Source organism: Caretta caretta, chromosome 2, assembly GCF_965140235.1.
Source record: "Caretta caretta isolate rCarCar2 chromosome 2, rCarCar1.hap1, whole genome shotgun sequence".
NCBI classification, from domain to species: Eukaryota; Metazoa; Chordata; order Testudines; family Cheloniidae; genus Caretta; species Caretta caretta.
Window position 1 is genome coordinate 266,847,053 of NC_134207.1, and position 27,875 is coordinate 266,874,927.

The following is a 27,875-nucleotide window of genomic DNA, read 5'->3' on the forward strand; positions in this document are numbered from 1 at the left end:
GGAAGGTCCTCTCCTGGATCAGTAACTGGTTAAAAGTCAGGGAACAAAGGGCAGGAGTAAATGGTCAGTTTTCACAGAAGAGAGCGATAAATAGCAGGTTCCCCCAGGGGTCTGTGCTGGAACCAGGGCTGTTCAACATAGTCATAAATGGTCCGGGAAAAGGGGTAAACAGTGAGGTGGCAAAGTTTGCAGATAACATAAAATTATTCAAGATAGTTAAGTCCAAAGCAGGCTGCAGAGAGTCAGAAAAGGTTCTCAAAAGACTGGGAGACTAGGCAAGAAAATGGCAGATGAAAATCAATGTTGATAAAGGCAAAGTAATGCACCCTGGAAAACATAATCCCAACTCTACATATAAAATGATGGGGCCTAAATTAGCTGTTACCACACAAGAAAGAGAACTTGGAGTCATTGTGCGTAGTTCTCTGAAAACATCTATTCAGTGTGCTGTGGTAGTCAAAACAGAGAACAGAATGTTAGGAACCATTAGGACAGGGATAGATAATAAGACAGTAAATATCATAATGCCTCTATATAAATGCATGGTACACCCACAGCTTGAATACAGCGTGCAGTTCTGGTCACCCCATCTCAGAAAAGATCTATTGGATTTGGAAAAAGTACAGAGAAAGGCAGCAAAAATGCTTAAAGGTATAGAACAGCTTCTGTATGAGGAGAGACTGAAAAGAGTGGGACTGTTCTGCTTAGAAAGGAGCCGACTAAGAGGGGATCTGACAGAGGTCTATGCAGTCATGACTGATGCAGAGACAGTTAATAAAGAAGTTTCAGAGTAGCAGCCGTGTTAGTCTGTATTTGCAAAAAGAAAAGGAGTACTTATGGCACCTTAGAGACTAACAAATTTATTTGAGCATAAGCTTTCGTGAGCTACAGCTCACTTCATTGGATCCAGTGAAGTGAGCAGTAGCTCACGAAAGCTCATGCTCAAATAAATTTGTTAGTCTCTAAGGTGCCACAAGTCCTCCTTTTCTTTTTGTGAATAAGGAAGTGTTATTTACCCGTTCACATAACACAAGAACCAGGAGTCACCCAATGAATGAATAGGGAGCAGGTTTAAAACAACATAAGGAAGTATTTCTTCACACAATGCACAGTCACCCTGTGGATCTCGTCACCAGGGCATGTTGTGAAGGCCAAGACTACAACAGGGTTAAAAAAAGAATTAGGTAAGTTCACACAGAGGACAGGTCCATCAATGGCTATTAGCTAAGATGGTCACGGACTGCTAGAAGCTGGAACTGGATGACAGGGGATAGATCACTCAATAAATTGCCGTGTTCTGTTCATTCCCTCTGAAGCCCCTGACACTGGCCACTGTCAGAGATAGGGCATTGGGGCTAGAGGAACCACTGGTCTGACCCAGTCTGGCTGTTCTTATGTGGCTCACTGAGCAAACTGATCCAGTGTGGGACCTGCCAAGCTCACTGCTGGAGCCAGTATCCCCGCAGGGCCGCTTTCCCACTCTGCCCCCACCCCCAAAAGCAGGGAGCCGGGGAAACTGCCTAGCGGGGGCGCTGAGCAGGGGACCCATTGTGGAGTGCTGGGGTCCCTCAACGAAAGCTGCTGCTGGAAGATGATCGTCCTTAGGGCAGGAGCAGCCAGGTGGACTGTGGGCGGGGCTAGGGTGGAATGCTGGAAAAGGGGTGTGGCCTGAAACTGCCTGGTCCCTGCCCCCAGGTTTGGGGCCTCTGTTAAGATCCAGTGTGAAGATGAGTACAGGGCATTCTGCTCAGGTTACTCCCTGCAGCTCCCTCTCGGGTAGGGGCCCATCCACCGGTGTACAGCAGGGGTGCCCTGTCAAGGGCCACGTCCACACCGTGCCAGAAGCCTGCGCCCGGTTTGCATGAAATGGGGCAGGTCGTGGCCTCCAGCCCCAGGACACCCCTGTGCACGCCATGCTGCCATGTGAGCCTCGCATCTGGTGAACTTCAGTGGGAGAGTCCCTTGCGTCAGGGCAGAGTCAGCTCTGAGTCAGATTTGCCGAAGCAGGAGCGCTTCACCAAGGCAGCTCTAGGTGGGCACCGCTGATTCATCCACACAACGCCCTTTAACCTGCTGCTGTCTGTTGGTGCTGGACACACACTTCACTGGTCAGTTCCAGAGGCCGCCAGACTCGGGGCTGGAGGGACAAGCCACTGGGGAGGGGCTAAAGGGTGGGGGGGTTGATGGGGAAAAAAACAAGCAATTAACATTTTTGTCTCAACCTCAGTAAGAATAGGCTCCTGCCTGCTGCTGGCTTTCTATTCTGGGGCAGCCTTTGTGGAAATGAAGGAGAGGAGGGGAGGCTGCCGGCACAAACACCAGAATAAACTTCTTACAGAGCACAGAAATAGATCCCCGAGCAAAACGGGGGGACGGAACCCGGGGCTTAGCGCTCGGAGTGAGCGGTACCTGGTATCTAGTGAGAGCCATGCAAGGAGGAGAAGTGGAGGGGGCTAATTCTTTATTCTCTGACCCCCAGGGTTGCATCTGGGACTCCCATGAAGTCAATGGTGGGATGCGGATGTATCAGAATGGAGAATCGGGCCCCGACGCAGCAGCCCATTCTGCACTGATCAGCAGGGCTACCATCCTCTTTTCAGACCTGCCACCAGGGGAGGACATACTCCCTGACACTTGAGCAGTGGGTCTGATCCTATCCAGCAGGGGGCAGCGGTAGACGCACACACGTATGTTGTACAGGTGGTACGCTACACGCAGCCCCACGCAGCTCCGGCTGGAACAAGAAACCCCAGGCTGGAGGGTGCAGTTCTAACTTGTGCTGACTTCATGGGGGTGACTCGCCGACTTACAGACAGACAGGTTCAGCCTCGTCAGAGCCAGCCAGCCGGTGGCACTGCACAATCAATTCCCAAGGGCTGGGGTGTGCACCAATAACCCTGCCTCGAGCAGTGAACACTCATTACCCAATGGGAGGCAAGCAGTGGTGACATACTAGGGCCCAGCACCCAGGCTCACCATGTGTGCCAGTCACTAATCCATGAAATACCAGAGGGGATTTGGCCTAGTGGATAGAGCACTGACATGGGACTTGGGAGACCTGGGTTCTATGCCCTGCTCTGCCCTGGGCCTGCTGCAAGTGACAGTTCCGCTCTCTGCCTCAGTTTCCCTATCTGTAAAGAGAGGCTAACAATGCTTCTCTTCTCAGTCACCCAACCTGCCTCACGCTCTGCAGTGTCCAGGCCAAGCCCCCACAGTCCTGCCTGGCTGTAGGGTTTCTCTGTACATGTGCTCCATGGAAACAGGGTGGTTTCTTGCCCCTCATTTGCACGGTGGGGCAGGGTTCAGAATGGTCCAAGTTTGGCTGGGTTGGGGAATGGATCGGTCCTGAGCTGCAGAACCCTCCCAGCTCCCATCAGCACAGAGAAGCCTGGATCTGAGCCCTGGAGAACCATGGTCCAAACTGTGCAGCTCGGGGTCTGGTCCCTTCCCCCTCCCCGTGTTAGCTGGTCAGGGGTGGCTGGCCCAGGCTTGGCTTGGCTCACTGGAAGCTGATGGCTGGTAAGAGGAGAGAGCCGGCTTTGCCTCCCTGTGTGGAAACAAGCCCTGAGGACCTCCCTCTCCTCTCAAAGATGGCGGGCCCTGTTCTGTTCCCTCCCATGCGGGTGCGTGGAGATCAAGGCGCAGAGGCGCCCACCGGCGGCGTGACTGGCCAAGGGCATGTGCTAGGCGGAGATGGCCCCGTGCAGATGGGTGCGCGCTCGGGGCACCCTCGTGCAGCAAGGAGGTGGCACAGCTGGAGCCGCAGGCCGGCTGGCTGGAGCGATGAGCTGTGGGGGGAGAAGCCTCCTTGGGGAGGGGAGAAGGGGCAGCCACCGACTGGGGGAAATCTCAGGCCATAGCAGCACCTTCCAGAGGAATAAGGGAAATTCCAGTGCTGGGGGAGCAGCCCAGGAACAAAGAGAGACAGAGCAGGGATCGTGCAGAATCCCGGGAGAAAATCTCTGCTTCGGAGATGGGTTAACAACAACCACGGGACCGGCCCAGCTGGGCCGGGCAAGTCTCTGGCTTGCTCTTTGCTTCACCCTCTGGCGCCTCTCACTGAGCACGTTGCCAGCTCCCCTCGGGGACGGGCAAATGCTTTGGCAAAGAGGGTGGGGCGTGAAGGTGACACGGTCACCCGGTGGGTGAGGCAATATCAGTAACAGATGTTGGGCCAATAAAAGCTAGGAGCTCACCCCGCGTATGTGTCTAATATCCTGGGACTGGCTACACCAACGCTGCCTGGTGACATCGGGGGTCGGGGTCCCAGAGTCCCTGCCTTGGGCTCTGCCATTCAGCCCTGGCCCCTGGGCACGGGACAGCCAAGCAGAGCTGAAGGGCTGGGTCCCCGACAGAGTGGCGCTCCCCGAGGTTGCACGACCCTGACAGCAGAGCCAGGGGATGGAGGCGAACAGCTCCGAGATCCAGGGCGTTGGTCCGGCCGTGACTGGGGAGTCAGCGGTGGTTGCAGACTGCGAGCCCTGGTATAATGCGCTCTCGGCGGCTCATCCCAACCACGGAGACTCGTCCCTCCTCTGCGCCCTTCCCGGTACCAGAGGCCAGCCAGCACAGGGGCCCAGCGTGGCCCCACGGGAGGTGAGTCCTTGCAAGCAGTGTCACTCCCAGCAGCTCTTCCTGCAGCCTCCTCAAGGCTGGGAGGCAGCTGGGAGACATGAGGCTGCAAGAAGGGGGTGGCCCTAGGAGGCCCTGAGGAAGGAGAAGCCTGCCTGGGCAACAATCGGAGCCTGGAGCCAAGGGGAAAAGGGGAATTTGGGGTGGTTGATACTCCTCAGGCTGGGGACGACGCCAGTGTCTCCCAGGGAGAACGTGCCCCTTCCAAGGGTGGGAGATTGATAAACCCACCAGAACTAGGAGAACAAGAGAATCCTGCCTGCTCCCATCAGGCCTGCCCAGGAGAGACACACACACACACACACCCCGCACCGTCACTCCCTCCCGGGACATCTAGCAGGAGTGACCGGCCCCTCTAGTGCAAATTTGTCCGGAGGCTGGCTTGGTGTCCCCTCGATCGCAGCTTTTTGTCCCTCTCTTCCTTCTGCTCTGAGCTCCAGGCTGCTGCTTCCAGGCCTGGGGGGGCTGAGCACAAGGAGAGAGCGTCATGGCAGGAGCACCCAAGTCATGGAGCACCCCATAATGCCTGCTGCTGCCAAGAGAGATGCTCCTACCCCCCCATGGCCATCCCAGTGATGCTGTTGGCTGGGGCCCCATGGGACGGCATCCTGAACTTGGGGCCTCTGTGCTACACACTCACCCCCAGCCCCCAGGGCAAAGCACAGCTGGCGGGTGTTTGCTCATAGCCTAGGGTAAGGCTGTTTGTGGTGCTGGGTGCCATAAAAAACAGTCCTCCTCCCACCCCCCAAAAAAACACCCCTGCCCTGTGCAATGTGTCTGAGCAGGGCTGGAGCCAAAAATCTTGGCGCCACCTGCTGATCACTTGAGTTTAGTGCATAGCAGACCGCCGAACTCATAAAAGCCATTTGCAAATGGGGCACGATAGGGGGCGCTGCGGCTACTTCTCGTGTAGGTTGTCGGGATGGGGTGGGGGAGTCGGCTTGTGTTCACATGTAAAGTATCTGCTTCCCTGTGGTGACTGAGGAACGATCAGGATCTATAGGAAGCTGAAACCCCGAGGAAGGGATTGTGAGTCAAAGCTCTGGCGTTGGGTTGGTTTTTGGTGCCCATTTAATTCAAACACCCAACAACCGCTTGGGAGAGAAGTCCTCTTTGTGAAAGATGGCCCCTCGCTGAGCCGGACCCAGTTGAGGCTTGCAGTTCTCTAAGGAGTCCTCCAGCAGAAACAGATGCAAAGGCCTCAGAGCTCTACTAGCTGTGGGGTTAAAAGAAAAAAATATGTTTTTTGAGAGGCCCCCAGAGGCACAAATCTTTATGGTTTGGGTTTCCCTTTGCAGGTCACTTTAGAGATGAGCAGAGTTAGGAACCTTTATGCACCCAGATAAATCCCCATCCCTGCCCCCCATAAATCAGGGCATCGGGTCACACAGGGCTAGTGAGCATAAGCCACCAGACACACACACGCAAATGCGGGCACACATAGGCATGCACACATGTTGCATACAGGCTGCCACACCCCCATGTGTATACAGGGATACGGACAGGAATGCCCCACAAACTGAGATCTGCCTTTCCAGCTGTGCTTGTGGCCACATGCAAGCACATCTGCGAGGGGTGAAGGCACACAACTGCAAGCACACTTACACACACATACACAACTACAGAGTCACACACATGTACGTGCATGCACACCATGCTCCTAAGCACCAACAGGCCTCCTGCCACAGTGAGGTGAGTGCCGAAACCCACCCATGGGCCTGCACAAACTCACACGAGTGGCTGGAACAGAGAAAGAGGCCTGGTTTCCCACCTGCAAACGCTTCAATGCTTTGGTTCCTCCACTCTCCCTCTCTCCTCTTGGATTCCACTTTCTTATTCTCCATCTCCAACCCTTCCCTCTACTCCCCTGCCCTTTCCCTGTTCTGTTCATCTCTCATCTCCTCTTCCTTCCCTCCTCCTCCACTACACTCCAGTCTCTTTCCTCAGGCCTGGTCCCTTGTCACAGGGAAATCAAGGCTGATCTACAGCACATTGGGCTAATGTAGGCGGTGGTACTCTGCCAAGCTCCTCCCACCATCAAAGCTCCTCCCACTTGACACCAACATGCTCCAATACTATGGCAATGGGCAGATGCCATCATGGGCACAGGGTAACCCCCCATCGCCGAGTGACCCCAGATCTCAGAGAGGGCATCACCCAGGTGCCAACCCCAGCCTAAGCCAGGAGAGAGAGACTATGATTAAAACCATTCTCTGCCCTCTCCATTTCTGTCCCCAACCATCCTCTGAGACTCTCGTCCTTCTCACACTCCCCTCCCACCATCTCCCAGCCATCCTCTTGGGACTGGGGTTGGAGCATACAGCCCCTCTGGCTGCAGGTGATCAGTGCCCACCTGGGCAGATGGAGAAGTGAATCATGTCCAGGTGTTACCCTCCAAACACGGCTGAGCTGACACCCCCACCCCTCCTTGCCCCCCCCCCCACTCCCAGTCTCTATCTTCTATCCGGGGCCACCACTGCCATGCTTGGGTTCATCTCCAATGGGACAGGGTCCTTGGGCGTCCAGAAGAAGTGGGATCCATAATGGAATCATGGTTGGGCTTGGAAAACCCAGATCCCAACCAATCCTACCTCTGGATGGTGCTATGTCCCTCACCCCCCCCCCCTTCCTTCAGGCTCATGTCCATCTACTCAAGCACCTATCCCCAGCTCCCTAAGTCAGATGTGCCCGGCACCCTGGCCTCAGTCCCTGTAGAGATGAAAGGGTTAATCTCAGGAGGGACTTCCCAAGCTGCTCCTCTTCCTAGGCAGGGTACCCTCTCCTCCGCCTCCTCTTTGGTTGCCATGGAAACAGAGTGGGGAGCCAGGCGGCGGGGGGGGGCGGCACTGAGTTCTGTCCTCCCCCGGCATGTTCATGTTCCGCAGCGAGGAGATCAATAATTCACAAACGCCGCTGCGCCAGGGAAGCCTCAGATACCTCCGGCCTCCACATCTGGCCCCCAGCTCTGGGAGCCCATTGTCTGAGGGTAGAGAGCAAAGGAGAAAGGGAGCGGAGGGGAGGGGGCTGACAGATGCAGGGGGCATGGGATCAAGCCCGCAGGGGGTCGGATGGGCCAGGGGACAGGCATGGGTTGCAGATCTCCCCAGCACTGGCTCAGAACCATGCTAGGTCCGAGGTGACTGGAAATTAGGACTGGTTGATGGCTTCTGTGAAATGGGTCTTAGCCCATCGCCAGGGGACATGCTCACATGTGCAATGGATGAGCCCTCCTGTCAGCAGTCTTAGCAGGGAGGCCAAGGACTGAATGGGCTACCATGACTGACCTCTCCGACCACCCATCCAGATGGTCCCTGTGGGTCTGCAGTGAGGCAGGCACATTGTGGGAGCAGCCCTCTCCCCACCTATATCTCCTCTGAGGTCTCACACCCTTCCTGGGGTGGTGTCACGGCATCCCCGAGCGTTGCTCTGGAACTACTCCATATGAAACCAGTCAGGACTCTGGGGGAGCCTCCTCTCCAGGGCAAAAAGCTTACACAGCTTCCACCTTCCTGGGTCTGACCTCGGAGCATTCAGCATCCTCTTCTACCATGCGCTTCCCACAGCCAGTCCGCACAGGCGGGGCTCCTGGGGAAGCCAGAGGGTCCTGCACCCCAGTTCCACAGTCAGACATGACTCTCAGCCAGCCAGTAAAACAGAAGGTTTATTAGATGACAGCAACACAGTCTAAAACAGAGCTTGTAGGTACAGAGACCAGGACCCCTCCGTCAGGTCCATCTTCGGGGCGGGCAGGGAGGCCAGAGCCCCATCTGGCCCTCCCTCCATTTCCCCAGCCAGCTCCAAACTGAAACTCTCCAGCCCCTCCTCTCCCCTTTGTCTCTTTCCCAGGCCAGGAGGTCGCCTGATCTCTTTGTTCTCCAACACCTTCAGTCCGCACCTTTGCAGAGGAGGGGCCCAGGCCATCAGTTGCTAGGAGACAGAGTGTTGGCCATTCTCTGTGTAGACACCATCACACTGGCCCTCTTGGGCTCTGCAACAATTACACACCTTTATCCCCTGTGACGAAGTGGGACTGTTCTTAATGTTTCCTCTGAATCGTGTGGGGATGCCTCAGTTTCCCCTATGCAGTTCTTAAGTATCTAGGGGGTGGGATAAGGGTGTATGATCGTTGCAGAGCCCTAGAGGGCAGGTGTGTGCAGGGGTCTGGACACAGAGAATGGCCGACACCCTGTTTCCTGGCAACTGATGGCCTGGCCCTTCCCCCCTGCAAGGTGAGAGCTAAAGGGTTGGAGAACAAAGGACTCAGGTGACCACCTGGCCCGGGAAAGGAACAAAGCCCAGAGGAGGAGGGACTGGAGGGAGTTTCAGTTTGGGGCTGGCCGGGACATGGAGTGAAGAGCAGACGTGGTTGTCTGGCTCACTGCCCCCAAAATGGACCCAGCTGAGGGGTCCGGTTCTCTGCAACTACAAGCTCCGTTTTAGACCATGTTCCTGTCATCTAATAAACCTTCTGTGTTACTGGCTGGCTGAGAGTCACGTCTGACTGCGAAGTTGGGGTGCAGGACCCTCTGGCTTCCCCAGGAGCCCTGCCTGAGCAGACTCGCTGTGGGAAGCGCACGGAGGGGCAGAGGATGCTGAATGCTCCGAGGTCAGACCCAGGAAGGTGGAAGCTGTGTGCGTTGTGTGTCCTGAAGACAGGCTGCTCCCAGAGAGGAGACTTCCCCAGAGTCCTGACTGGCTTCATGGGGAGCAGTTCCAGAGCATCGCCCAGGGACTCTGTGACATCCCCCCCACCTAGATACTTAAGAAATGCAGAGGGGAAACTGAGGCACCCACACAGTATTCGGAGAAAGCATAAAGAACATTCCCACTTCATTCACAGGTGGGCTGACTCCAACTAATTGAGGGGATGCACTAGAGAGGTATCAAACAAGGCAGGATGCGGAGAGAGTAGGCCAGAAGCTGAACCTCAGCTGGTCAGACAGGACAGCTTGATCCTCTCCTGCTAGAAGCTCAAGGGGACACAAAGCAATCAATAGGTGTCACAGCTAAAGCTGGGATTAGCCACTGGAACTCATGGCCACAAGATATCATGGAGGTTAAGAGCATAGAAGCATTCCCAAAAGGCCTTTCTCTATATCATGGGCCCCGTGCTTCAGGGCACAAGTCTGGGGATAGGAAGAGATCTCCCCCAGGGGTATTTTACTGTATGTCTGTCCAAGCTGGGAGTTCCCAGCTCTTGCCTCCAGAGCAGCTGGTATCATTCACGGCCAGAGACTGGCTACTGGACCAGCTGGATCAGCATGGTGATTTCTACATTCCCCCTCTTCCACTGCTGCTCACATGTCTCTCTTCCTTTGCAGGGGCAGCTGCCCCAGGGCCTGCACATTTGGGACCCCCAGGCTAGATGATCCCCCTTAACCCCTCACTATCCAAGGGCATCCTCCCACACATATAGGGTCTCCCCTGCATTTGGGTTGGAGTCACACCTGTTCTGGTGTGGGAGGGAATTGAGGTGCGGAGACGGGATGCAGCCAGGAGTGGGGGGTGTCGGGAGAAGTTGTTTTTTTCACATGAGCCCCCCATGAAATCTAGGGTCAGCTCAGCCCTCTCTGGGTCTGGAGGATGTGGCCGCTACCAGTGTGTGCTGTCTGCAGGCTCCGGGCTGGGCCTGGCCTGGGAATGTTCACTAATGGATAAGACTCTCTGCTTGGAACAGAAGGGCAGAGCACACCGATTTACCGGCCAGCGGCTGAATGGAGCTGTCCCTCCAACCCTCTCCCACCTCTCCCGCTGCTCTCAGCCCCTGGCTTATTGGCAGCAGGCAAAGAAATGCTTTGGTTTAGCTAAGATCTTTTAGCTCAGTACAGGGGAGTCTGCAAGAAACTCTCTGGTCTCATCAGGTCCCAGTCCCAGCCCCAATGTTATCCAGCCATCTTTACCCAGGTGCTTCCTATGCACCCTCTCCATTAGGTGCTGGTGTGAGCCACGGGCGTGCCATGTCCTGCACTCAGTGGGTCAAGGGATCAGATGGGCCAGACCTCACCACAGCCACGTTTGCCAGTTGCATTTATTGGAAAGCAACAGATCCAGTATTTGAGCAGCAGTGTGATGGGTTTTTTCCCCACTCTGTCCTTCTTTGTCGGTTGCTTTTTACTGGAGGATTAATGGGGGCCTGGATTCCAATGCAGAATGTGTCTGTGAAATTATCATAAAGGTGATTCTTGTTGAGTGAATTTCGACGCTGGTTAAAAGAGACAGCTGGACAGTCCTGGAGTCTGACATCTGCCATTATCCACTGAGCTGCTACAGCACGGGCAGTAGTCGGGCGATCTTCCCATACCCCCTGAGCCCTGCCAGTGTGTCTCAGCTGGGCCCTGCAGCGCCTGCCTGCCTGGCCAACAGAGCCCCCTGTCTCCAGACGCATTCAGTCCGGGGCCTCCCAGTTGCAGTGGGTTTTGTTACATGGAGACCTGCCCGCTCGGATTGGGTGTGAGATCCGCTGCCCTTGTGTCACACGGGACACCTAATATGGCAGAGCTTCCGCTCACAGCTGATCTTGGCTGGGTCTGAGCCCAGGGTGGAAGGCTGCGGGGGTCTTTTCCGATCCCGGATCATTTCAGACCTCAGCGCTGAGAGGGGCTCCAGCCCATGCGCCACTGTGACGTGCTACAGTTTAACAGGGGAATGGCACTGGCTGAATGCCGGGCCCCAGAGCCTAGCTGGACCCACTGCAGGCGGCTCTTGGCCACAGCACTGAGGAATGCAGCAGTGCAAGGCGGGGAGCAAGGGACGGAGAATGTGGGGGTGGGGGGGGTTCTGTAGTGACACCCTTAGGGATGGAAGGAGCCCGTTTGTGTACCACCCACCCCACAGGAGCAGGGGAGGAGCCTGTGTCCTGAACCCCAGCAGTGAGGGAGCATCCCTAGGGGAGGAGCCTGTGCCCTGCCCCGCCCAGCAATGAGGGAGGGTCTCTAGGGGAGGAGCCTGTGCCCTGCCCCGCCCAGCAGTGAGGGCGGGGCCCTAGGGGAGGAGCCTGTGTCCTGCCCCGCCCAGCAATGAGGGAGGGTCCCTAGGGGAGGAGCCTGTGTCCTGCCCCGCCCAGCAATGAGGGAGGGTCCCTAGGGGAGGAGCCTGTGTCCTGTCCCGCCCAGCAGTGAGGGCGGGGCCCTAGGGGAGGAGCCTGTGCCCTGTCCCGCCCAGCAGTGAGGGTGGGGCCCTAGGGGAGGAGCCTGTGTCCTGCCCCACCCAGCAGTGAGGGAGGGTCCCTAGGGGAGGAGCCTGTGCCCTGCCCCGCCCAGCAATGAGGGAGGGTCCCTAGGGGAGGAGCCTGTGCCCTGTCCCGCCCAGCAGTGAGGGCGGGGCCCTAGGGGAGGAGCCTGTGCCCTGCCCCACCCAGCAATGAGGGAGGGTCCCTAGGGGAGGAGCCTGTGTCCTGCCCCACCCAGCAGTGAGGGCGGGGCCCTAGGGGAGGAGCCTGTGCCCTGTCCCGCCCAGCAGTGAGGGCGGGGCCCTAGGGGAGGAGCCTGTGCCCCGCCCGCCAGCAGCAGGGGAGAGGGGGAGTCCGCGTCAGGACTACATTTCCCATCAGGCGCCGCGGCGGCTTCCGGAGGGCGGTTTCCGGTGAGGCCGGTGAGGCCCCGCGGCGGGCCGGGGGCGGGGACTCGGGAGGCTCCGGGCCTGCTGCGTTCCGGGTGCGGAGCGGCGCCGGCGGAGCGGCCGGGATGGAGGCCGTGCCCCGCATGCCCATGATCTGGCTGGACCTCAAGGAGGCCGGGGAGTTCGGGTTCAACCCGGCCGTGAAGAAGGTGAGGGGGGGGAGCCCCCAGGGGCCAGACTGGGGAGGAGGGGCACGTGTGGGGAGGGGAAGCTGTGGGGGGGGGGCCGTTGGGGCGGGAGGGGAAGGTGTGGGGGGTGTTGGGGCGGGGGCGGGTGTGGGTGGCCGTTGGGTGTAGGGGGGGCCGTTGGGGCGGGAGGGGGCGGGTGTGGGGGGCCGTTGGGTGTGTCGGGGGGGTGTTGGGGCGGGAGGGTGTTGGGGCGGGGGAGGGCGAGACTTGTTGACGGGGAGGGCAGGGGGTTGTAGCTGGGGGGGCCTTGTTCCAGCGGATAATCCTGGGGGTGGTCACTGTGGGGTAAGTGTGGGGGGGCTGGGCCTGAGGCCCGAGTCTGCCCCTGCCATCCCCACAGTGACACATCGGTCCATATTCCCCACTCCTCCCCCCAGCCTGAAGATGCCCCCCATGCCCAGGGCGGCTGGCCTGGCCGTGTTAGCGAGTGCTCCGGGCCCACCGGCTCTCATTACCCCCTAGCCCCCCCCGTGACTGGAAGCTGCACCCCTTGCGAGCCCTGATGCAGCTCAGATGCTCCTGAGGAGGTGGCAGGTGGGGCTGCATTTGCTGGTACCCCCACCCCTCCATGCTCCAAGGCTGAGAGCTGGGAGAGTTTTAAAGGAGTGAAGTGTTTCGTGTCTCATTGAGCCACCCTTTGTCATGAGAGGGAGAGATTTAAAAATCTCTTGTTCTGAGTGAGCAAGACTTGGCCATGGCAAGTAATGTCCTTACCGTGACTTTCCTCGGACCCCACCCATCCCATCACCACATCCTCCCTCTTCTCTCTCCCTCCTCTGGCCTCTGCACCTCAGGATCCGTCCGGTGACACAGCGTACCCCATTGCTGCACATGCTGGGAGAGACAACAGTTGTGAGAGGAGGCCTGGGAAGCTGCCAAGTCCAGCTTGGAGTGGGCTCTGTTCTATGGCTTGTTATTTCTGGTGGGAGTAATTCTCACTGGCAGTGAGATAGCACCAGGGCCTTATGGGATGCTGGTAAATCTGGATCTAAAGCCCGGTTTGGTACCCCTGCTAGATTGAGTGTCTGTCTTGGGTATTTGCTTCCCCTGGGTTTTAAAATGAGGAAGAGACAGTTTCCATCATTCCCATGTGTCTGGACCCAGTGACTTTCTAAGAGAGCAGTATTAATTTAACCCATTTGTAAGTTGCTTTTCATTGGGATAGCTCCGCCCTGTTCAATAAAGCCAAAGTACCAGATATCAATGGTCAAGAGCCCCAACCAGATCAAATGTACTGTCAGAGAGAGACAAATGGGAGACATAATGACCTTCAAGGGGAACTGCTCCACCAGCAAATGGGATAAAGTCCCAGGTGATGCAAAGAGATGATTCTAAAGGAGGTAGGAGGGGCAGAAATCCCCTAGGAGGGAGCCCCAAATGGTTATGGAAAAGCCTGTCAAAACAGGGTCGCTCCTGCTGTGTGCCCTAAAGGGGCTCGAGCAGACCTCCTGTGGGAGGATTTCATAACACGGACCCTCGATTGCTAGAGTTCGATGCCCAGTTCGTCCAAACTATAGGTGTGTCTACATAGCCTGTGTCAGCATAGCCCTTTAGGGTGTAGACAGACTACACCAACGGGAGTTTTTCTGCCAGTGTAGGAACATCACCATTCCAAACGACATTAGCTACCTCGACAAAGCCCTCTTCTTTTGGCATAGTTGCATCTACACTGCAGGTTTTGTTGGCAGAGCTATGTCACGGGGGTGTGTTTTCATATCCCTGACTGACACAGCTATGACAACATAACTTTGAAGTGTAGACAAGTGGGAGCCATCCTGCCCCATGTCACTGTAATCAATAATGTATTTAATCTAGGCATTTTGAGATTGTCTCAATAATGTTTATTTAATAAGGACACAATCCAGTGTCTGTTAAAGCCAGTGATAACCACAGTGGGAGGCTTCCATTGGCTTTAAGGGAGTTTGAATCAGGTCCTAAGAAAGTAGATAAAAGAGCAAAGGGGCAGCTGTACTCTCAATCTCACATCTTTAGAAACTAGAAGCTTAACTGAGAACTCTTTGCTGCTGTAAAATACTGTGCTATGATAAAGGAGAGGCAGTGTTATAAAGCAGGGACTTGCAGATAGGAGACTTGATCACTGAATTCCTCTGTGTTAGGTCACAGAGAAAGAGACCAGCTTAAATATTGCTCTTCTGTCTGGGGATGTTTTACTTACCATTGTTACCAACAATGCCTAAAATTTCTAGAATTGAAAGATTGGTCTCTGTGACTTTGACAGCAGTTTGTTCAGGGTCAGTTTCATTGTTTCCCTGATAGTGCGGGTCAATTTCTCTGTTGACCTTTCACACAGCAAAAAGGGCGGGTGGGGGAAGTGATTGTAAAACAAAAATTGGCCCTGGGGAGTCGGGGCAAGGGTAGTGTCTGAAACTGTCTTAACTTGTTCTTAAATTAACTAGATTTCAAGTGGGCTGTGTCCCTGGGACCCCTCTGTATCTCTATCAATGAGTATGATACTTGCCCATTTTGTATTAACTTTTGTAAAAGAAAATACTTGCCCATCTTTGAGATTTGTTTGAGAAATGTTCGGTTAGTATTAATTCATATTATTTTTGTACAATGTGCAAAAATTCTTGTTGCTTTTTGGGGAGGAAGGGCACCTGTCCTTCTATACAGCTTTCAGAGTAGCAGCCGTGTTAGTCTGTATTCGCAAAAAGAAAAGGAGTACTTGTGGCACCTTAGAGACTAACCAATTTATTTGAGCATAAGCTTTCGTGAGCTACAGCTCACTTCATCGGATGCAACGATGTAGCTCACGAAAGCTTATGCTCAAATAAATTTGTTAGTCTCTAAGGTGCCACAAGTCCTCCTTTTCTTTTTATGGGATCTTTGATGACCATAAGTAGTTGGGCCTTCCTCAGCTTTTTCTAATGCAGTCCAGAGAGCTGAGTCATGCTTTGCAGGGTGCTGACATGGTAGTGATAGTAAGTTAGAAACAGTCCTTGCCATTCCAGTTTGTCTGCTAGTGCTGGAAAGGAGACTAGCCATCAGTATAACTTCTGCTGCAGTGGATGGAGTGATAGGTGCCTACCTAGAGGAGGGTGGCCTCCAAAACAAGGCATTTTAAAATCACATGGCTGTCTGGCAGGCGTGGCTGCATGTGAGGGGATGCTCTTACCACTTGGTCAGAGCAAGTGCTGTCTCTTTCAGCATGTTTAAACCTTGAGTTTATTCTTTATTTAAAAAAGCAAATCCTGAAAACCTGATATTAATAGAAATACTTTTGTGCAACTCTTCTCTTTAGATGTAAAGATTTCCCTGCAGTGTTCACAACCCAGATTTCTCTGCATTTTGCTGGTTGGTACATTAAACAGGAAGTGAAACCAACTAGAAATCAGACAAACTGACTCATCCAATTTTATTACTGAGCGGAGAGATGCAGAAGTGGTGAAAAGTACATTTTTTTTTAAGTGCCTTCAGTTTTAATAATCTAGGCAATAGTGAGGTATAGCATATTATTTTTAAAACAAATCTGATATTTTTTAATCTGACAAACTTCAGAGTGTTTACCTTCAGCACTTCTCTTCTTCCCTGTATTTACCTAGAGTGGTGAAGCAGATTGGACTTGCAGTGTATCATCTGGGATCTCAGATTCCTCCCCCTTTTCTGGTTGTGGTTGGGAGGTTGGATAACAGGTCTCAGTTTAAACTCCTGGAGGTTTAGGAGACGCTGCTGGTGAGCGCAGTGGTAGCATCTGTCTGATATCAGTAAGTTCTAAGCCTGGCAAAAGCACTTTTAAAAATCCAACGGTCTCCAAGCCCTTGATGAACACGTGTTCATTTAGTCCTGTTCCCCCCACATACACACACATACGTGCACCCTGTGAGGTAGGGGAAACTAAGTAATGGACAAGCTCAGTGGCCTGCTGAGGGCCCCCCTGTGGCTGAGTAGCAGAGTCAGGACTCTTGAGTTCTAGTCCTTGCTCTGCTGCCAAATTGCTGTGCGACCTTGGGGAGTTCTTTGTCTCCCCTTCTGCACCTGGGAAATGGGGATAATACCCACTTACATGGGGCTGAGAGGCTTAGCTGAGTATTGTGACATGCTAGAGCAGAGATGAGCAAACTATGGCCTGTGGGACCATCCTGCCCGGCCCCTGACCTGCTGGAGCCCCTGGCCCCTCTCCCACTTCCTCCCCTCCCTCGCAGCGCAGCTTGGCCCCGCCCACCTCACAGCCTGTCCTGCTGCTCTGAGCGGCCTGGTAAGGGCAGGGGGAGGAGAGGGTTGGATAAGGGGCAGGAGGTCCCTGGGGGCAGTCAGGGGACAGGGGGTGGTTGGATGGGGCGGAGGCAGTCAGAAGACAGGGAGCGGGGAGGGGTGGGGTTGGATAGGGGGTGGGGTCTCGGGGGGTTGGGGGGGTCCTGAGGGGGATGACAGGGAGCGAGGGGGTTGGATAGGGGGTGGAGTCCTGGGAGGGGGGACAGTTAAGGAGGGGACGGTCAGGGGACAAGGAGCAGGGGGTTTTGGATGGGTGGGGGGGGGTCTAAGGGGGGCAGTCAGGGGGTGGGAAGTGGGAGGGGTCGGATGGGGGTGGGGGCCAGGCTGTTTGGGGAGGCACAGTCTTCCCTACCTGGCCCTCCATACCGTTTTGCAACCCCGATGTGGCCCTCCTGCCAAAAAGTTTGCCCACCCTTGTGCTCGAGCCTCAGATGGGAAATGCTAGGGAAGTTGATTAATCAGTGAGTACCTGCTTTCCAGCCCCGGGTCCAGTTCTTCTCTACACTGGCTTGCTACTACTTAGAGCCCCACGTAGGCTGGAGGAGCTGGGCTTGTGCAGTTAACAGAGGAGATCCCATTTAATTTTCCTTTTATATTAGTCCCTGGGATTATAAACCTCCTGGTTGGGTGGGTGCCAGCTACGTATTCAGTCTCTTTTAGTCAGCAATTTGTTTGGATTAAGGACAAGCTTGACACTCATTGGCAGAAGCCATCAGTTCAGAGAGTGACCTTTTTTGGCTTGTGCTCAAACCGGCTCTTCCACATTAGCTTGTAACCCTTCAGGTCCAGGTGGCTGGGTGCTCTGGCTGCTGTGGGTGTTCTTGAGCACGGCTTTATTGGAAGATCATAGGGCAGGTCCTCACTGCAGAATTAACTCCACTTCTAACAAGAGTGTTGCCCCTAATTCCAACCCCATCCCCACACATGAATCCTGGCCTTTGATGTGGCGATGCTTTTAACTCCAGTTGGGTGGCCTCAGGGGGACATACACTAAAACGTGAGTGAGCGCAAGTCGTCACTGCTAACACGAGTATGGATACAGGTGTAGCCCCACTTGCGTGCCATTAGTCCTCCAGTGCCTTCCCACAGTTCCACCCCTTGTGCCCAGAAAGGACAGACAAGTTCTCCCATAGTTCACTGGGAAAATGCAAAGCGAGGCTTGGCTTGCTGCAGTGCTAAGAATGCTGGGATGTGCTCCCAGAAGCCTTAGCGCCACACGAAGCGAGCACAGCTCCCATGTGGCATGGCGATCTGAGTGTTGTATTGCCACATGGCCACTCTACTGGCCGCCAGCACTGCCTGGCCACTCCTGCACTAGAACGTCAGTCTCCATGGCCTTCTGCTGCACCTGTTATGAGGGGGCTGCTTGTGGTGGGGACAGCTCTTGAGGTGGATTGATTTATATCAAGGTGGTGATGGCACAGACTGGTGGGACCGCATAGTGTTGCAGGTATGGGATGATTCACAGTGGCTGCAAAACTTTTGCATACATAAGGCCACTTTCCTTGAACTTTGAGTTGCTTTCCCCCGCCCTGAAGTGCAGGAATACCAAGATGAGAGCTGCCCTGACAGTTGAAAAGTGAGTGGCGGTAGCCCTGTGGAAACTTGCAATGCCTGACTGCTACTGGTCAGTTGGGAATCAGTTTGGAGCGGCAAGTCTACTGTGGGGGCTGCTGTGATCCAAGTAACCAATGCAATCACTAATGTTCTGCTATCAAGGGTAGTGACTCTGGGAAATGTGTAGGTCATATTGGATGACTTTGTGGAATGGGGTTTCCTAACTGGTGGGGCGATAGACAGAACATACATCCTTATCTTGGCACCGGACCACCTTGCCAACCAGTACGTAAACCGCAAGGAGGACTTCTCAATGGTGCTGCAAGCACTGGTGGATCACAAGGGATGTTTCACTGACATAAACGTGGGATGGCCGAGAAAGGTGCATGACGCTCGCATCTTTAGGGCTGTTTGAGCAGTTGCAAGAAGGGACTTACTTCCCAGACCAGAAAATTACCATTGGGGATGTTGAAATGCCAATAGTTATCCTTGGGGACCCAGCCTACTCCCATGGCTCAGGAAGCCGTACACAGGCAGCCTGGATAGTAATAAGGAGCAGTTCAGCTACAGGCTGAGCAAGTGCAGACTGGTGGTAGAATGTGCCTTTGGACGTTTAAAAGCTCGCTGGCACTGTTTGCTGACTAGGTCAGACCTCAGCGCAACCAACATTCCCATTGTTATTGCTGCTTGCTGTGTGCTCTATAATATCTGTGAGAGTAAGGGGGAGACATTTATGGTGGGGTGGGAGGTTGAGGCAAATCACCTGGTGGCCGATTTTGAACAGCCAGACACCAAGGCGGTTAGAAGAGCACAGCAAGGTGTGCTGCACATCAGAGAGGCTTTGAAAACCAGTTTCATGACTGGCCAAGCTACGGTGTGACAGTTGTGTGTGTTTCTACTAGCTGCAAACCTGTCCCGTTTGTTGATTTTAATTCCGTGTAAGCCAACCACCCTCCCCCCTTCGATCACAGCTGGCAAAGGAAATAAAGTCACTATTATTTTGAAACCATGCATTCCTTCTTTATTAATTTTAAAAAAAAAAGAGATAACTGACAGGGTAACCTGGGGGCGGGAGGAGGGAAGGACAAGGCCACATTGCTTATCGTAGCCACACTACAAATCAAACTGTTTGAATGACAGCCTTCTGTTGCTTGGGCCATCCTCTGGAGTGGAGTGGCTGGGTGCCCGGAGCCTCCCCCCGCCCACGTTCTTGGGCGTCTGGGTGAGGAGGCTATGGAACTTGGGGAGGAGGGCAGGCGATTATACAGTGGATGCAGTGGGGGTCTGTGCTCTTGTTGGCTTTCCTGCAGCTCCAACAGACGCTTCATCATGTCCGCTTGCTCCCCCATTAGCCTCAGCATTGCCTCCTGCCTCTGCTCTTCGCGCTCACTTAATGCTTTCCTGGCCTCTGCCACTGAATGGCTCCATGCATTAAGTTGTGCCCTATCAGTGCGGGAAGACGGCATGAGCTCGGAAAACATGTCATCGCGAGTGCGTTTTTTTCCGCCTTCTAATCTGCGATAACCTCAGGGACGGAGATGATGGGGGAGCATAGAAACATTTGCACCTGGGGGGAGATAAAAAGGGAGAGTAAAATTTAAGCTGCTATGTTTCTGAGAACAAAAGGGAGACTCTTTCACAGTGAATCAAGCAATTCACAGCAGACAGCACGTGTGCTTTAGGTACGAGGTCACATTTTGCCTTTTATATTGAGCGCCTGCCGGTATGGTGGCACATCACAAACCACTGGGCAACAGAATTTGGTTTTTAGGCAGCCATGGTAAGCCTTTTGGTATGTGGGGTTGGCTTCTTCCGCCTTCATAACATGCGGGAATGGTTTCAAACTGCAGCGCCCTCCTTTCCCAGAGCAAGCAATGCTGGTTGGGCTTCACATTTAAAAGGAGAGGCTACGGTTTTTGGGTGGATGTGCAGCACACACCTCCCCCCACCCCACTGCGTGGCTATTCTCTGGGATGATCCCTTCACCCCTTCCCCTGTGGTGTGGCTATTCTCTGGAATGATCCCTTTTAGCCAAGCGCAAACAACCCAGCATGAACGGGGTCCTTTTACTGTTCCCTTACAAAAATTCCCCTATTTCAACCAGGTGACCATGAATGATATCACTCTCCTGAGGCTAAGATATAAAGATACAGAAAGATACAACCAAATGTTGCTTGAATGCGACCAAAACCCAGGACCATTCGCTGCCATGCTTTGTGCTGCAATGATTCCAGACTACTTGCTACTGGCTTGGCATGGTAAAGTGTCCTACCATGGAGGATGAAATAAGGCAGCCCTCCCCAGAAACCTTCTGCAAAGGCTTTCAGAGTACCTTCAGGAGAGCTTCATGGAGATGTCCCTGGAGGATTCCTGCTCCATCCACGGACACATTAACAGACTTTTCCAGTAGCTGTACTGTCCGTGAATGCATCCCAATTCTACAGGGGAAATCAAACATTAAACACTGTTGTGTTTAAACCCTGTACCGTAGTTACAAATGTGTACTCACCAGAGCTGCCTTCTCTGGCTTCAGGGTCGGGGATCCCGACTTGGGAGGGTATTGGCTCCAGGGTGATGAAAAGGTCCTGGCTGCCGGGGAGAACGGATTCACTGCTTGCCTGCTGCGCATTCTGCTCCTCCTCCTCTTCCTCTTCCTCATCCACAAAATCCTCCTCCCTGTTGCGTGAGACTCCCCCCTTGCAGGTGTCCACAGACAGTGGTGGGGTAGTGGTAGGGTCCCCCCCCTAGAATGCCATGCAGCTGATCATAGAAGTGGGATGTATGGGGCTCTGACCCGGAGCGACCATTTGCCTCCTTTGTCTTTTGGTAGGCTTGCCTGAGCTCCTTGACTTTCACGCGGCGCAGCTGTGTGTCCCTGTTGTAGCCTCTCTCCACCATGCCCTGTGCGATTTTGGCATATATATTTACATTTCTTCTTTTTGATCGGAGTTCGGCCTGCTCAGATTCTTCTCCCCATACAGCAATCAGATCCAGCGTCTCCTGTTCACTCCATGCTGGAGCTCGTTTGCGATTCTGGGGGGACTGCATGGTCAGCTGTGCTGCTGAGCTCCCCATGCTGACCAAACAGAAAATGAAATTCAAAATTTCCTGGGGCTTTTCCTGCGTACCTGGCTAGTGCATCGGAGTTCAAAGTGGTGTCCAGAGCAGTCACATTGGAGCACTCTGGGATAGCTCCCGGAGGCCAATACCGTAGATTTGCGTCTGCGCTACCCCAAATTCGACCCAGCAAGGTTGATTTTAGCGCTACTCCCCTCACCGGGGAGGAGTACAGAAGTCGATTTTAAGAGCCCTTTATGTCGACGGAACGGGGTTGGTTGGATAGACACATTCATTTTAAAATCGACCTAATGCGGCTAAATTCAACCTAACCCCAGGGCTTAAAACTGACCTAATGCAGCTTAAATTCGACCTAACCCCTGGTGTAGACCAGGGCTAAGTCTCTGGAAAATGAGTCTCCTAAATTACTTAGGCTGACCTGTTCTGCTATATTTATAAAGTCTACCTCAAAGTTTTTCCCCTGGTTCTTCTTCTTCTAGAAAAGCAGCCTTTAACTCAGTTTTTGACAGAGGCTCATGGATTCAGCATAATTATTTTTTTTTATTTAAATGTATTGAGATTATAATTTTAGGCCTTCACATGTTTTTTATTAGATTCAGATTCATTTTAAGCAGGTGTACTTTAAGAGGTGTACACTCTCACAAGTCTTGGGAGACAGGCCAGTCCTTGCCTACAGACAGCCCCGCAACCTGAAGCAAATACTCACCAACAACCACATACCACACAACAGAACCACTAACCCAGGAACTTATCCTTGCAACAAAGCCCGTTGCCAATTGTGCCCACATATCTATTCAGGGGACACCATCACAGGGCCTAATAACATCAGCCACACTATCAGAGGCTCGTTCACCTGCACATCCACCAATGTGATATATGCCATCATGTGCCAGCAATGCCCCTCTGCCATGTACATTGGTCAAACTGGACAGTCTCTACGTAAAAGAATAAATGGACACAAATCAGATGTCAAGAATTATAACATTCATAAACCAGTCGGAGAACACTTCAATCTCTCTGGTCACGCAATCACAGACATGAAGGTCGCTATCTTAAAACAAAAAAACTTCAAATCCAGACTCCAGCGAGAAACTGCTGAATTGGAATTCATTTGCAAATTGGATACTATTAATTTAGGCTTAAATAGAGACTGGGAGTGGCTAAGTCATTATGCAGGGTAGCCTGTTTCCTCTTGATTTTTCCTACCCCCCCCCCCCCCCAGATGTTCTGGTTTAACTTGGATTTAAACTTGGAGAGTGGTCAGTTTAGATGAGCTATTACCAGCAGGAGAGTGAGTTTGTGTGTGTATGGGGGTGGGGGGGATGTGAGAAAACCTGGATTTGTGCAGGAAATAGCCCGACTTGATTATGTAAAGAGTTGTCACTTTGGATGGGCTAGCACCAGCAGGAGAGTGAATTTGTGTGTGTGTGGGGGGGTGGAGGGTGAGAAAACCTGGATTTGTGCTGGAAATGGCCCACCTGTTGATCACTTTAGATAAGCTATTACCAGCAGGACAGTGGGGTGGGAGGAGGTATTGTTTCATATTCTCTGTGTATATATAAAGTCTGCTGCAGTTTCCACGGTATGCATCTGATGAAGTGAGCTGTAGCTCACGAAAGCTCATGCTCAAATAAATTGGTTAGTCTCTAAGGTGCCACAAGTACTCCTTTTCTTTTTGCGAATACAGACTAACACGGCTGTTACTCTGAAACCTGTCTTTAAAAAGAAAAATGAATGATAATTTAAATAACAAAATCAAAATATCCAATTTAAATCAAAATCCCATATTTAAAAATTGTTTTGTTTTCAAATAAATTGTTTTGTTTTTATCCACCCTTAAGAAAAGAACTGAAGCCACCAACTCATGACATCCCTGTCAGTGAGCAGTTGGGGATAATGATAGCTGTGAGTCATGGCTTGGCTGGGCTGGGCTAGATTTGAACGCAGTGACCTAGAGGACAGGTTTCTCTCACTCTGACTAGATCTACCCATAAACTCTGCTCTGCCCGTGGGTGGGGACGGCCTGCAGTCTGGGGTTAGTTGCTTTCCTCTTCATCCTGCTGACCTTGTGGCACATACTTAGGAGCCTTTGCTGTGACTCATCCCACCAGATGTCACAGGAAGCAGTGTAATATAATGGTTATAGTAGGGCCACTGGGCATTGGACTCCTGCTGTCTATTCCTGCCTCTGTTGTGTGGCTTTGGGGCAAGCTGCTCATCCTTTGGGTCTGTGCAATGTGATTGACTTGCCCACCCTGGGAGGGTGTGCAGCTTAGGTGTTTGTGAAAGCCCTCTGGGATCCTAGGGGCTGGGTAAGTGTGCAGGGTATTGCCAGGTACATTGTGTTCCACGCTGGTTTTTCAGGCTGTTCTGTCTCTCTCAGAAATCCTTTCTCCCCTCCAGAGTCTGGGAAGGCTGCCGAATCTTCAGTTCCCCTCCAGAGAGCTATTGACCTCTCTCAGTTAGTGCCCCTGTGTGTTATTCATTCGGACCCTAGGTTTGCCAAGACAGTTGGACCCCCACAGATCTCTAGCTGGTGTCAGTCCCTTCCCCCAAACCACAGCAGGCAGCTTGATTTCTTGCCAGTGTGGAGCTATGTCCCTTCAGTCAAGGGTAGTACGTGTCTGCAATCACCAGCCTCAGTCTCTCTAACACTGGACAAGGACAGTCTTTCTCCAGCTGGTTTGCTGCCAGCTGGGCATGGCTGGGTCCTCTTCCCTTGAGCGTTACTCTCACAATCCTTTGCCCTCCTGTAGCACTGGCTGGGGATCTCTGAGAGCTCAGAGCCTTCATTAAGCACCACGACCCTGCTACCCCCTCTGCGTGCTGAGCCTCCCTATGTAACAGGGGACTGGCTTGCCCAAAGCCCCATGACACGTCAGTGCCAGAGCCCCAAATTAGACTCCCTGTGCCCTGGCTTCTAGTCCCCTATGCTGGGCACTAGACTGGACTCCAGTGGAGTCCTCGCTCTACCCAGGCCAGGCAGCTGTGTGCTCGTAGCTCCGAAGGGTCTAGCTCGCTGCTCTAGTCACAGTCTGCGTGACGCAGTCAGCATCGCTACGTTCTGTGGGGCCCGGACGGCCAGCCCCGTCCTGTGCGTGAGCCACGCTGGTCCTTAAGCAGCTGCTCCAGCTGCGGGAGTGCAATGCACGCCCCTAATGGGAGCATGCCGCGTCCAGCACCTGAGGGCACCCAAGAAATGGACGATCCCTCAGGCGCTCTGCACAGTGAACAGCGGATCGGTTACCCGCTGCAGGCATCTCTCGTGGAGAAGTCACCTGCAGTGCCCAGGACCCACGTGGCGCTGCGCAGACAAGCTAAGTGAGGTTGGAGAGGGTCGGGGGGGAATCTCCAAGGTTCTACGGGCGATGCCTCGATGGCTCTCCTCACTCTCGAGTCAGGACCGCTTCCGCACCTCGGCGGGGTCGTGGGGGCACTGTGCTGCAGGAGGCACCATCTTTCCCGTCAGACGCAGAACCATCGTGCTGGCCTCGTGTGGTCCCTCGAGATCCCAGGGGCTGTATTACCTCCAGTGTTTTGGATGGATTTCAGTCCTGAGGACTACCTTTGTCATAAAAATAAAGGGAAGGGTAACCACCTGTCTGTATACAGTGCTATAAAATCCCTCCTAGCCAGAGGCAAAACCCTTTCACCTGTAAAGTGTTAAGAAGCTAAGATAACCTCACTGACACCTGACCAAAATGACCAATGAGGAGACAAGATACTTTCAAAGCTGGAAGGGGGGGAAGCAAAGGGTCGGTCTGTCTGTCTGTGTGATGCTTTTGCCGGGAATAGATCAGGAATGCAGTCTCAGAACTTCAGTCAGTTAGTAAGTAATCTAACTAGAAATGCGTTCGATTTCCATCTGTTTAATGGTTGGTAAAATAAGCTGTGTTGAATGGAATGTATATTCCTACTTTTGTGTCTTTTTGTAACATAAGGTTTTGCCTAGAGGGATTCTCTGTTTTGAATGTTTACCCTGTAAGATATTTACTATCCTGATTTTACGGAGGTGATTCTTTTACCTTTTCTTTAATTAAAATTCTCCTTATAAGAACCTGATTGATTTTTCATTGTTCTTAAGATCCAAGGGTTTGGGTCTATGTTCATCTGTACAAATTGGTGAGGATTTTTCTCAAGCCTTCCCCAGGAAAGGAGGTGTAGGGCTTGGGGGGATATTTTGGGGGAAGACGTCTCCAAGTGGGCTCTTTCCCTGTTCTTTGTTAACACGCTTGGTGGTGGCAGCATGTGGTTCAAGGACAAGGCAAAGTTTGTACTTTGGGGAAGTTTTTAACCTAAGATGGTAAGAATAAGCTTAGAGGGTCTTTCATGCAAGTCCCCACATCTGTACCTCAGAGTGGGGAAGGAACCTTGACAACCTTTGTCTCCCGAATCTTCCCTGCAGATTCTCTTTGAATCTGGATTCTCATGTTGCTGTGTGCTGGTAAACAGCTGCTGGGTTTCATCCCAGAGGTAGCTGCATTTCAGAGCTGAGCGGTGTTGGGGCTGAAAGCTGAGGAAAGGCATTCGTTATTTAAGCTTGGGCTGGGTAAAGCACTGGAGGCTGCACAGGAAGGAACAATCCAAGCCTGGCTGCTCAGGGGGAAATCAGAGAATGAGTGCCATCAGACATGGGCGGTGGGGATGCTTTACTGGGCCCCGTGGAGAAGAGAGCCAGGATCGGTTTTGATTTGCACAGTGCATGGTACTTTACAGGCACATCGGAGACAAGGTCCCAGCCCTGAGGATCTTGCCATCTGACCTAGACTGATGCCTCCAGAGGCTCTACCATGGTGGGGAGGGGAGAAGGGGAATGTGACGGGAAAGCTGAGTCGTAGAAGGGAGCTGGAGGAGCATGCAAAGGTTGATAGTTACATGTGGGCCTGTCTTACATACAGGACACTTAACAGGGTATCTGGGAGCCTGGCTCAAGCGTGCAGCTTCCAGTAGCCATGGCAAATCTGTGCGATGAAAGGTTGGCAGCCCACTGGACAAGAAGCTGTGCCGAAACCTTTCCCCTGTCCAGCCCCTTGCTGGACAAGTGAAGATGCGGCATGTGTTGCTGCTTGAGCAGGCCTGTCACCTGGGCAGTGGTGGCCGATTGCTGCAGATTCACGTTGGCAGCATGCTCTTCTTGGCTGCTCATGCTGAATATGGCTGCTTAAGTCAAAGATCAGCCATGGTCCCTGTTAAGCCTTTGCCACAGGAGGGAACAAGTCTGCAGGCTGGGTCCGAAATTCCATTGACTTCTGTGGGCTGAGGGGTGTCTGACCAGGGCTGGGGGTGGCCAGCTGAGCTCAGGCTGCGGAGCTCCTTCTGCAAAAGGCCTGGCTCTGGCTTGTAGACTGCGGGGAAATAGGGGCACCTGCTGTCTGAGGAAATACATGGGCTCCTTCAAAGTGGAGGTGGCTGCCATGTGCTGTTGGCTGACTGGCTGTGTGGGGGCAGCACAGGGAACTGGTGACACGTTCCTGGCCTTGCAGGGGGGCTTTCATTCTCCTGCTCTGAGCTCCTCTCCCTCAGCAAAGACAGAAAGAGCCTGGCCTGTGCAACACCCCGAAAGCCCAACCCCGAGTGTCCCTGCCACCCTTCGTGCAGAGCTCTTTCTTGGGGCTTCTGCCGCCCCTCTTGCTGCCTGGCTTCTCCAGCAATGCCCGGGCAGCTCTGCTCCGGGGAGTGGTGTTTGATTTCTCCTCTACGCACCAGTCCTAGACACAAGCTCTGATTAGTTTTTTCTCCCTCCAGTTTGTTCTGAAGAACTATGGCGAGAATCCCGAGAGCTACAATGAAGAGCTGAAGAAACTTGAACTGCTCCGGCAGGTAAGTGTGCCCTGGCGCTGTGTAACGGCGCTGCGAGGCGGGGCAGTCACGTGGGGAGACAGTCCCTGCCCAGAGCGCACCGTCAAGCTGGGGCTGACAAAGGTTGGCAGGGAAAGTGACTTGCCCAAGGGCAGGCCAGTGGCTGAGCCAGGAACTCCTGATCTCCTGGCCACAGTCCACGAGATAGAGCCCCTGGTTCTCTTGTGTGTGTGCTGGTATCTGCTCCCCCACCCGGGACCCTCCAGGGGAAGCTTTCTGTATGTGAAACCTCCACTGCCTTGCTGGGAGGGGACCCAGGCACAGTGTGAACTGAATACAGGTGAGGGAGCCCCAGCCCTGGACCCCTCCGGTGGGGAAGGCGTTTGAGGCCCCCCTAGAGCTACTTACACCGCAGCTCTTTCGACAGCCCCTGCAGTTACTGTGGTTGGGCCCTGGCAGCACAAAGATCAGCGCTAGGGGTCTCACGAGATTGGGGGGAGAGGAGGTTCCTTAGTGGGGGCAGGGAGGCTGGTTCCTTCTGCAAGGGCAAGTGGCCTTATAGAGGAGATCTCGGGGGGAGGGGCAGTGGGGGGGGGCTACCCCTGCAGTGGGGAATTGCAACAAGGCCCCTCCGTGCCCCCACCCTCATGATGCCCCTGTCAGGCACATCGTAGGCAGGGCTGAAGGAGAGGCAGGTAAATGATGGTGGGAACAGGAGGGCTGGGCAGGGCTCCTGGCTGGCAGAGTAGAGATGCTCCCACCCTCTGTGGC

General features: G+C 53.7%; 1 protein-coding gene across 1 annotated transcript in view; it reads left to right on the forward strand.

The window, feature by feature from the left end:
* Nucleotides 1-12,218: 12,218 nt before the first annotated feature.
* PTPN23 (protein tyrosine phosphatase non-receptor type 23) overlaps nt 12,219-27,875 on the forward strand; it is a 43,482-nt gene continuing 27,825 nt past the window's right edge. Inside the window, exons 1-2 of the mRNA XM_048837309.2 lie at nt 12,219-12,398; nt 27,051-27,125. Coding sequence (XP_048693266.2) covers nt 12,315-12,398; nt 27,051-27,125 — 159 coding nt within the window. The 5' untranslated portion in view covers nt 12,219-12,314. The remainder of the gene's footprint in view (nt 12,399-27,050; nt 27,126-27,875) is intronic.